At 36.3% G+C, this 11,489-nt stretch overlaps 2 protein-coding genes across 3 annotated transcripts in view; one reads left to right on the top strand and one right to left on the bottom strand.

Moving 5' to 3' along the window:
- The first annotated feature begins 3,440 nt into the window (after positions 1-3,440).
- On the top strand, positions 3,441-6,092 carry LOC108668385 (eukaryotic translation initiation factor 3 subunit J). 2 transcript variants are annotated; one of them, XR_007156951.1, is made up of 4 exons: positions 3,441-3,458; positions 4,823-4,990; positions 5,247-5,380; positions 5,850-6,092. XR_007156951.1 is itself a non-coding variant. In XM_047882674.1 (4 exons), the coding sequence occupies exons 1-4, from the start codon at positions 3,561-3,563 to the stop codon at positions 5,904-5,906; spliced, it is 381 nt and encodes a 126-aa protein (XP_047738630.1). In that variant the 5' UTR covers positions 3,484-3,560; the 3' UTR covers positions 5,907-6,092. The 2 variants fall into 2 exon arrangements, 1 of the variants encoding a protein (XP_047738630.1); XM_047882674.1 differs by lacking the exon at positions 3,441-3,458 and adding an exon at positions 3,484-3,582.
- Positions 6,093-9,413: 3,321 nt separating this feature from the next.
- Positions 9,414-11,489, bottom strand: part of LOC108668387 (WD repeat and SOCS box-containing protein 1) — a 21,114-nt gene continuing 19,038 nt past the window's right edge. The window contains exons 7-8 of the mRNA XM_018155591.2: positions 11,042-11,155; positions 9,414-9,985 (exon numbers count right to left, since the gene is read on the bottom strand). Of these exons, the coding sequence (XP_018011080.2) occupies positions 9,820-9,985; positions 11,042-11,155 (280 nt within the window). The 3' untranslated portion in view covers positions 9,414-9,819. The remainder of the gene's footprint in view (positions 9,986-11,041; positions 11,156-11,489) is intronic.

The following is an 11,489-nucleotide window of genomic DNA, read 5'->3' on the forward strand; positions in this document are numbered from 1 at the left end:
AAAAATTCATATCACCATCTCATTTACGAGTGGTGTAAAGTCCAGCCTAGTTTGTGAAGAAACTCTCTAAGGGAAAAGCCGAGCCTGTTCAAAGCCTCGCGGTTCTCAATCAGAGCCTTAGTTGGATATTTAAAGCAAGGATTATTGTTTTTATCAAATATGCAGCCATGGTTTTTGAGCTTAAAATCTATTTTATTTTTCTTGAAACCCAATTGGAAATTATTTTTCTAGGGCAGATGACCTATTGTTTTGTGGAAGTGGGCTTTACACAGGAGTGCAAATTTGGGAGTAATATATATACATTGCCACAAAATTATTTATTCCCAAAATTTCCTTTATTTCTTCCTTAGAACTGAAAAAGCTTCTTGAAGCAAGGCCCCTAAAACATGCCATGCTCAGCAACTTCAGTTGATCTGTGCAGAAAATTTTATAGACTGAAAAAATTTGTGAAACAGAAAGCTTCTTGGGTTTTTGGAATTTATACTGAAATTTGCACATAAGAGCATGCTTATTTGCTTAACCTATTAACCCTTTTGCAGGCAAGCATTTAAATTTCAAGTAACTTCAAGAAAGTAAGAAGTATTATACAAAATATTTATTTGTATGTATTTTTTTTTAATTTTTCATATTGTATGTTTAAATGACACCCGAAGAATTCATTAAATGTGTCACTACACAAAATATTTTCTTTATATTCAGAATTTAGTTTATACAAATGAAAAATAATTAATATAAAAATTTATTTTAATTCAATCAAGTTATCTTTAATTGAAAATATATTGATACTTAAAAAATATGGAAAGAGCATTGATTTCATTGTCAAAACTCTCATTTAAATACTTGTATTTTTAATTTTTGGGCATGGCAGGTGGTGGGGCTATGGATGGCACGATGGTCAAATAATTAGGGATTGACTGAGGCATGATAAGGAAGCCTCAAACACAAACAGGAGGCCGTGGTTGGTCTCTGTGAGGCGATTTCAAGTGACAATATATGGCAACTTGCCCATGAAAGGGTTAACTTGAAAATTAAGTCGAAATGTGATGCATCATGCAACCTTTAAATGAAGAATTTTTGAAGAGCTTGTGTTGTAGTGGGAAACATTTTACTATGGTAGCCTGGAGGTAGGAGCCTCTAAGTCCTAGTAGCAAGTTGCCCTTTGCAGACTTGAAAAATGCATGCCATCACAGCCAAACTAAGAGTATAATGCTGAGTTCTCATTTTAGGTATACTACACATAAAAACTATTCATTCAACATTGTTAAAGTTCTTGAATTCCAGTCACAGTAATTAATTGGTGGCAGGGTGGCCCAGTGGTTACAGTTCAGAGTACCAAGATTGGCGCAGAGAGGCGCGGGTTCGATCCCAGCTCTGTGCGCCAGTTTCTGGTCAGAATCGGCAAGGAGGCCGGGCGGTTAAGCACAGCAGAATTGTAGCAGTGAGTTGTGGGTTCGAGACTACATCAAGCTGTGAATGTTCTGCGATGTTAAGAATCGGCGACCGGCCTACGGCCTAATAAACGCTGAAACCGCTATTACTATTACTAATTGAGTGCACTCTATAGGTTCATTATTTTTGATCTCTTTTTAGCAGATTTTCACATTTATGGAAAAAAACATTATTGCGCTTGTCATGAATGCTGTGTTGGTATTCCTAATATTTTGTAAATTGTGCTATTATGCAGTGAAATTTTCTATGTAATTATTATTTATATGTCTACAGATGATGAAGATTTTGAGGTGTCACCACCTGTGCCCGTTGCTGTGAAGAGCAAGGATGATAAATGGGAGGGTGAAGATGAAGGACGAGTCAAGGTAATGGCATATTTGTTTATATAGGGATTGTGTAATATGTGACTCAATTATAGTTAATATGAGTATGTTATATATTTAATATGTTATACAGTATTATAATTGAATATGTTATTAATAGTCCAAATTTGAAATGAATGATTGAACATTTCATATGGGGTCTTGAAAGCATCATTGGTAAATATCTATAAAACCGAATTCTTATCTATTATACCATTGTTACACATACAAGAAATCAGAAGGAAACGTGTATTGATGACTTGAATATACAGGCATATTGAGAAAATAAATATTTTCTTAGATGTGGCTGTTGATCTTGAATGTGCAGAAAAAAATTAAGTTCTTGTTGGTGCTTGTAGATCAAAAAGCAGATTACCAAATGACATTTTATTGGAATGCAATGTTTCAAATATATCATTATTCAGTATCAGCAAGTGCAGAGTTATTACAATGCTTAAAATTGAAATTTGGACATGACACAAGTATAGTTCAAAATCTTCAATCAAATCTGTATAAATGGAGAACTTCTGCCTAACTACACTAAGAAAAATAGATTGCACCAATTGACCACTTTCCTCTCTCTGAAGTCAGGACAATATTCATAACTGGAAAAACTGCTGGATTACAATAAATAATGAATAAATAAATTTTTAAAGTTATTAATTGTAATGCAGCAGTTTTTTTTTTTAGTTGGAGGTAACATTTTTTAAAGAAGTAATTTTAATTTATTAACAAAGTTTAAAATGTACCAACATTCATTATCAAAATATAGGAAGCATTTCATACAGAAATTTTGGTAGAAATAACTACATGATACACGTAAATATAATACCACACAAAAATTTGGAACCGTGAAAATGACTCCAAAACTAAAAGGTTTGATAATCCGATAGTTATTAAATGGATACCCGAAGTAAAATCCGTAGAGATGACGGCTTCAGCTATCGTCGGGCCACTGCAAGATGACGATGCTGGTGGGTTCCTCCAGCACAGTGCAAGTGACAGTCGCGTTGAATTTGACGTTGTTGTCAAGGCTGTCACAGAGCCTGTTGAATTCATTGCAGATTTTCAGATAAAGTTGCTTGATTGTAATGCTTTCAGACCTGGTCTGGTTGCGATCTTGTCTCATATGGTAACATAAATAGCTGCTCAATGTCTAAGTAGTTACTCCAATTTAGTCAAAAGAATGAAGAAGTCAACAACCTTCTTTGAAGCAAAATTTGTCTTGAAGAACACCCGCTTTTTTTAAGAGTCCATTGCTGCATATGCCAGTAGTTTGAAGTTTTAATTAAGGGTGTCTCGGAGCCTGTTGAATTCACCGCAGATCTTGATAGAACAATAAAGTTTTTAAAAGTGAAAATAACTCTAAAACAATCCTCAAGACTTGGTTTTTCTTGAGTATTAGATAGCTGAATTGTAGATTTACCAGATGGATAGCTGGAGACTCCAGCTCCATCTCGCAACTACCGGATTTTCCAATTTTTTAGAATTTTCCCGAGTTATTTTCCTGGTTCCAAATCTTTGTGTTGTATCATATTTACGTGTATCATATAGTTATTTCTACCAAAATTTTTGTATTCATTGCTTCCTATAAACTTGAAAATGAATGTCGTTCCATTTGAAACGTTGTGTGCATCAAAGAGTCGGGTAAAGTTCTTGTCATATTCTATTTATAATTAGTTCTCAAACATATTTTAACTGCGAATCCAAAAAATTCAAGAAGAGTCGGACCTGCAGTTTGCTGTTGACATGATGGGCATCAAAGAATCGGGTACAGTTCTTGTCATATTCTATTTCTAATTAGTTCTCAAACATATTTTAAACTGTCTCGTTGCAATTTTGATTCAGCTTTTAAGGGCTGATCTGAAGATTTGTTGATAGTATTTGAAAGGTTTTCATCCTAATGGCCTTAATTCATATGGAGTTGCTGCAAAGGGTTCAGTTACAACAGGTTTATTTATTCCATTAAATCATCTTAATTATGTTGTTATGATGTATTTATGATTAATCAAAACGGATTTCTTTTATTTCTGAATTGTAACATCCAAGTTATTTATGGTCATATAATTTTTTTACGGACTATAAATATTAAGAATTCATATGTCAAAATTAATAACATCTTAATTTTGTCAACTTTCCTAATTTTATTGTAATGCGGAACAGACACCATCACTGCAGAGAGTTTTCCTAAGCACTGGAAGTTCTTCTGTGCGTGTTTGAGTCGTGAAAGCATTTATTTACAGGATGTATTTTTAACTTTCCTAATTTTTTTGTAATGCAGAACAGACACCATCACCGCAGAGAACTTTCCAAGGCACTGGAAGTTCTTCTGTGAGTGTTTGAGTCGTGAAAACATTTATTCACAGGGTGTATTTTTAACTTTCCTAATTTTTTTTTGTAATGCAGAACAGACACCATCACCGCAGAGAACTTTCCTAGGCACTGGAAGTTCTTTTGTGCGTGTTTGAGTCGTGAAAGCATTTATTTACAGGGTGTATTTTTTCTCAGACACGAAGAACGCCCTAAACCTTGAATAATTAAGAATTATTATGTCAAACTTGAAAACATCTTAATTTTGTCAACTTCCCTATTTTTTTTTTTTTTCTTGTAATGCGGAACAGACACCATCACTGCTGAGAGCTTTCCAAGGCACTGGAAGTTCTTCTGTGCGTGTTTGAGTCGTGAAAACATTTATTTACAGGGTGTATTTTTAACTTTCCTAATTTTTTTTTGTAATGCAGAACAGACACCATCACCGCAGAGAACTTTCCTAGGCACTGGAAGTTCTTCTGTGCGTGTTTGAGTCGTGAAAGCATTTATTTACAGGGTGTATTTTTTCTCAGACACGAAGAACGCCCTAAACCTTGAAGAATTAAGAATTATTATGTCAATTTTTTTTTTGTGATGCGGAACAGACACCATCACCGCAGAGAACTTTCCAAGGCACTGGAAGTTCTTCTGTGCGTATTTGAGTCGTGAAAGCATTTATTTACAGGGTGTATTTTTCTCAGACACGAAGAACGCCCTGAACCTTGAAGATGCAGACCTGAGCTCAGCAGAAGGTCTCGAGGCGCTCGGCGCAGCAGTTATAAAAAAAATTCGTGATACTGATAGACTAGAGAAGAAGACCTATTATGCTACCTTCCTAGAGAGCTTCTGCAAAGAACTATGCGCTAATTGTGAGTGGCATCATTTCATTCTTGATTATATCCAAGAACTCCTTTGATTTAAATGAAAATTATCTTTTGTGCTACAAGTTTGTTTCAGGAAACTATGTACATTTGGTGTAATCATTCCTTTGATTTAAGTAAAAATCATCTTTTGTGCTACAAGTTTCTTTCAGGAAACTATGTACAGTATATATAAATATACATTTGATGTAATCATCACTTAGAACTTGCTGCTGGAAGATAATAAATTTTTTTCTTTCCGCAGTGGAGTCTGATGACTTGAGTAAAGTGACGGCATCATTAAAGGCTCTTTTCAACGAGAAGCTCAAAGCCAACAAGCCTATTAAGGGCAAGAAAAAAGCTGGAGATAAAGCAAAGCTTAACACCATCAAGAAAACGGTCAGTCATTGCGTTTACATATTTTCTGGATTGAATTCACCTCATTTTTCATATTTCTTGTCCGGATACACTCATAAACTTATTGTTCACTTCTGCATTTACGTCAACTAACAATCACTGAAATAACTAATCTCTTACTACAGTTACAATATATAACATAAACAAAATAATCCTGTATAATCCTGTAGCGAACTAAGTTTTTGTTTTGGTTCATAGTGATTAATATGACGTTGTATAAACTCTTTCTTTCATTGACTCAATATGTTTTCCCATAATGCGAAATTTAATAGCGCTTAAACGAAATTGAATAAGAAAACGGGTTCTAGCTGGACAGCAAATGAGGACTTATCTTATGACCTTATGATGAGTTTAGGACGTCGTAGTCCAAGGTCACGCTGATGCGCCGCCTTCGTCGTCCTCCGTCTCCGAGTCGTCGTCGGACTGATTAACATTATTTTGTTTGTTGCAGCCTGGTGACTTTACCGACCAATACAACGACATGGCCGACTACGACGACTTCATTTGAAGAGTTGATACGCCGCAAGTGCTGGAGAGACTCGTGTCGTCTAATGAATTGCCTTTCACGTGATGATCGATGTTTATCCTGCTATTGGTTGTTGCCTTAATTAATAAACACGTTAAGTGCGGGACGACCCACGGGTGGGTGGCAGGGTCTTTTTTCAAGATAAATTCCGCGATTTAGTTTTTTTTTCAATTGCGTTTGTTGACAAAAATTTATAATGGCAGTACTGCCTCATTAAAATATAAAATGTATGAATAAAGGAAAATTTAATTTTTGCAACTGAACCTACAAATTTACTAGTATATTTTGAATTATAGGCCTTTTTAGCAGCGGACTTGGCCGTTTTTAGGCCAGCTGCCAGCGCTGTGGGTCGTTGCCGCACTTAACGTGTTAATGACTTCCAGTGGAGTGATGATTTGTCAACCCCCGTACTTCGATACTATTTAGAAGCGTAGACGATTGCATTTCGGATTGTGCTTTTACATAAAAACAGTTGAATTTGTAAACTGAAAGCACACATAATGAATTATGTGCAGTATAACTTTTATCCTTAGCATTGCAGACGTGCATTGAGAGTCGGTGCAGCAATGACCTGTACGAACAGGGTACAGTTGTGTGCATATGTCGCTTGTAACGCTCTGCTTGGGCTTTGTTTCAGTACTCATTGATATCTATTATCTCTCTCCTGACAGTCTATAGACAAATATGTTTTTGGTTTTACGTGTTAAGTTACTTTTAAACTGGATTATTATACTAGTATAAAGTTAGTTTGGGGGTTCGTAGGTTTTTCTTAAGCCTCAGGAGTTGCTGTTGCACGAGCTACTCTACTCTCAGTTTTCATGATCGTTCGGGTTGAAGACCTCTATTGTCCATGGTCGACTTTTGTCTCACATTCGCTTTTATAAGAAAGTTATGTGAAATTCTCATCAATTTGAGTTACTCTACTCTCAGTTTTCATGATCGTTCGAGTTGAAGACCTCTGTTGTCCATGGTCGACTTTAGTTTGACATTCGCTTTTATGAGAAAGTTATGTGGAATTCTCACCAATTTGAGTTTCATTAATATTGAAAGCCAGAGTGGAGCATTTGTAATTAGGCAGGCTATTCAGGAACGTCGCTAGTGAACGAGTAGCCACAGAATGTGAAGGAGGTAAGGCGCGTATCGGACCTTATCTTGGACCTGCAGAATAATGATGCCCCGAAGCATTGCTCGTTTCATTCATTCATTACAAACCCTTGGCTTGTGAGCAATGAAACAAACTGTTCAAAAATTACATAATTTATTTCAAAATGTCAGCAATGAACGAGCAAGATGCGGAAAATTATTGCAGTAAGATTCTTATTCATAATTTATTCGAAAAAGCCCGAGTGAAGTTTTCTTAACATTATAGTGAGCGTAGCGAGAGATAATTGATTAATGTGAATAGATAACTAGAGGGTTCACGGAAACTTCTCGTTTTGAAAGCTCAAGAAGAAATAAATGGTAGAGATATTACAATATAAATTTTATTGAAAATTACATTGCCCGAACTTTCTTATCACTTAGTTTTAAAAAGGACATCGGACAAATGATGGCCCATTTGTCAATGGATTCACTTGGCCCATTTTTGAGGTTCCGTTCAACTCGTTGAAGCATATTGACGGGTATGTTGGCGATGGCTTGGCGCATGTTGTTCTTCAAATGAGGTAGGGTTCTTTGAACAGTCATTGTCAAAAATCGATTTAATACATCTTTCCCTAAATGTGTCCACCTACGTAACGATCATTTCCGATCAGGAACCCGACTTGAAGGACGAATGCGGAAGGCTCGTTGAGTAACGATATTAAACGGTAATTAGAAAAACACGCTTCGACAGCAAACTCACGCTGCTCACTTGTCCAAAGCATAGTGGCAACTGACTAGGCGGGGCACAAGACTTCATAACCTTTCCTTTTATACGAAACACTCCTGGCCCTTTCCCTACATCTAGCTGTTTGGCGTGATGTAAAAAAACGGAAAGTTCCCGTGAATCACCCAGTAAATCATGGACAAAATGTATCTAGTGAATGGTTGAATAATAGTGAAATTTCCTTGATTCTAATTAAGTGTAACTGAGTTTACAAATCGTATGTTCTACGCTGGTTTACTTCATTTATATATGATAGCATGGAATGATAAATGCCGGTTCGTACACATCATCACCTGCACAGACGAGGTTAACAACTGAAGAATCACATTAACGTCGTATAACAATTACCAATTAGATGAACTGTCGTCTAGTTAGAAAGAAAACTAAACTTGCATAACTTACATACCATTAATAACAAACTTCGTTCACGCAACAATTGTCAAGTTCATGATAACGTTGGACGTTGCAATAATCGTGACAGCGGCACGCATTACATTTTCGCTAGGGTTTCTTTCATATTTTAACACAAAACGATTTTTAGCTCGTAGAAAATTCTTAATAATTAGCAAGTTCATCGTTTACCGAGCTGCCAACTGCGAGGAATTATTCTGCATTCTTTCTTACATAAACTTGACGATGTAACCAGCAAATGCACGTCGTGAAATTCAACCCTGTATCTTCAGTCTAAATGACCAAACTCTTACATCTTCAGTCTAAATGACCAAACTCTTACATCTTCAGTCTAAATGACCAAACTCTTATTGGTATGTGTTGGGCTTTAGCACTTCATTCGAGATTTTAAAATTCTATATTATCAATGATTTTCAGCAAAGAATATACCACAAAAATTCACCATATCTTTATAAGAGATGGTGAATTTTATATTATATCTTATAAAGATATGGTGAATTTTTGTGGTATTTTCTTTGCTTTTAAATTCCTGGTTAACTTGCGATTCAAGCAAACAAGTGATTTTAATATCAATGATTTTGGCAAACACTTCATCATAATTTTAACCTGAGCACTATCGTTACATTCTTCCTGCTTTCATTTAGGGTCATACAGACTAGCAGAGGCCTCAACAAACTTATAGCTTTGGCTATTACTGCAGATGCATCTCAATACCTTAATTCACAGCAATACTGGCTTACGTTTCACAATACTCAATTTCGGTAGAATACTGCTCCGAGTACCTACATTCACAGGCAATACTGGCAGACGCATCATACTTCTCATTTACAGCCATTCAAGTTGCATTGTCATCTGCAATTGTTTGTTGAAGTGATAATACCATGTATATAATGTTTAATCGCGCCTCAGAACTATCCATCTAACACGAACATTAGAAAGTTTTTCATCAACAAGTGAAAAAAATTCTAAATGACCAATGCCCGGTATCTGGCCAGAAAAAATAACGTTAGCATCTCTAAGAGATGAAGGAAAGAAAAGGGATATGTGAACATAAAACGTAAGGGTACGCACACAGTGAAAGCAGGTTGCCAGCGTGCTGATTACCTGCTCAGGCTGGCGCCTGAAACCATAGAATACAGAAGCCTATTCGTACAGGTTTTCACTGTGAACACTTACATTATTATCCTATGTTCATTCTTGTGGCAGGTTGGAGCAGGTTGCCCGCGCGGGCAACCCTGCTTCCACTGTGTGCGTACCCTAAGGTCGCAGGCATAATGCGCCGTACGTCAGCTCGACATGAACATTATAAGTGTCTAGCTTGCATAACAATAAGACCTGCTATCAGGTACCACGAGCTCACGACAGTCAGGAGGAATACCGTCGGAAACACGACACTGCATTTGACTACAGACGAGCATTGGCACTGAGAAGGGTTCTACTACTGGAATACTTGTTGACATTTCGCTTGTGTTTGTACAACAGGCCATGGGCCTATTTCTTCAGCGCCGACACTTCTATTCTATACTCAAGTTGCGGTGCCGGAAAGTGAGACTAGCGTTTACATCTTCATTCACAGAAACCCTTTCGTTTATTGGAGTTAATACTACAGCAGCATCTTCACCAGTGTTTATATTGAAGGTAAGGCTTAAGAGAATAAGGTAGCAGGAAGGATCTGTTGGAGACGACGTCTCCATAAGAACGTCTCAGCGCCATACGCGCCAAGTGCAGCAGCGATGGCACCTGTGCCGGTGCCGAGAACAGCACAACCGAACCCGACGAGTGTCTGAAAAAAAATGTTTTCATTGCAAATACAATGTTGACAATGTTGAATAACCGGTGCATTATTTAGTGAGAATAGACTCGAATAAACCAATGCAATGGAATCAATGAAACTGTACAGATAAACAAAAAAAATTGTTTTCATTGCAAATACAATGTTGAATAACCGGTGCATTATTTACTGAGAATAGACGAATAAACCGATGCAATGGAATCAATGAAACTGTACAGAGAAACAAAAAAAAATGTTTTCATTGCAAATACAATGATGAATAACCTGTGCATTATTTACTGAGAAAAGACGAATAAACCAATGCAATGGAATCAATGAAACTGTACAGAGAAACAAAAAAAAATGTTTTCATTGCAAATACAATGTTGAATAACCGGTGCATTATTTAGTGAGAATAGACTCGAATAAACCGATGCAACGGAATCAATGAAACTGTACAGAGAAACAAAAAAAATGTTTTCATTGCAAATACAATGATGAATAACCGGTGAATTATTTACTGAGAAAAGACGAATAAACCGATGCAACGGAATCAATGAAACAAAAACCGTATAAATACGGACAGCGTTGAATTATTTTAATCTTACTATTTTAATCTTACAAACGCATGAATCAATAATGGGTATCAAGCGATGTTCTGTCATATATATAAAAAGAAAAAGTATAGCGTTATTAAATAAGATCGAGGGTACATCACGCAGATAATTTTTTGTCCATCTAATGAAAGTAGTATAATGAATTCGATTACGTAATGTTTTTCAGCTCTATAAGATTTAACACTTCATGTACACCGTGCGCTTAGGCAACATTGGATGCTGATAACATGACTCATCAATCAAATGACAACATGACTTACATTAACATTTCAGGTACCCACGAATTTTCCATGTCATATACAAAAGAAATTAGTTGCTTATATCAAGTTTAGTTGCTTATAGTTGCTTATATTTCATATTTCATGCTTATTAGTTTCTTATATTTCATTTCCAAAAGAAATTAGTTGCTTATACTGTATTAAGAGAATGTTGCAGCCGTCCGACCACTGACCCCACAGCGAGCGTGCCGCCCAGTGGGGAGAAGGCGCATGTGAGCATCGCGTCGCCCTCCTCTGAGCTCCTGGCGCTCTCCACGCTCTCTTCGCCGCTGCTCAGCCGCCAGTACCTGCACAATTTCTTCTTATTATTAATATTGTTATTACACGTAAAATAGAATATTAATATTGTTATTACACGTAAAATAGAATATTTATATTATTATTAATGAGTAAATAATATGGACTGTTATTACAGGTGAAATAGAAGTCACTGAATATAATGAACAAATTATATGGACTGTAATAACAGTCCATAGTGAACGAGTAGCCACACGTGAAATAGAAGTCACTGAATATAATGAGTAAATAATAAAATAATAATATAATATGACCTGAGAATACGTCGCTACGTCTTCACTCAACACTGACCTGAGAATACGTCGCTACGTCTTCACTCAACAC

The sequence above is a fragment of the Hyalella azteca genome, unplaced genomic scaffold (genome assembly GCF_000764305.2).
Source record: "Hyalella azteca isolate HAZT.00-mixed unplaced genomic scaffold, Hazt_2.0.2 contig11002, whole genome shotgun sequence".
Taxonomy (NCBI): Eukaryota; Metazoa; Arthropoda; class Malacostraca; order Amphipoda; family Hyalellidae; genus Hyalella; species Hyalella azteca.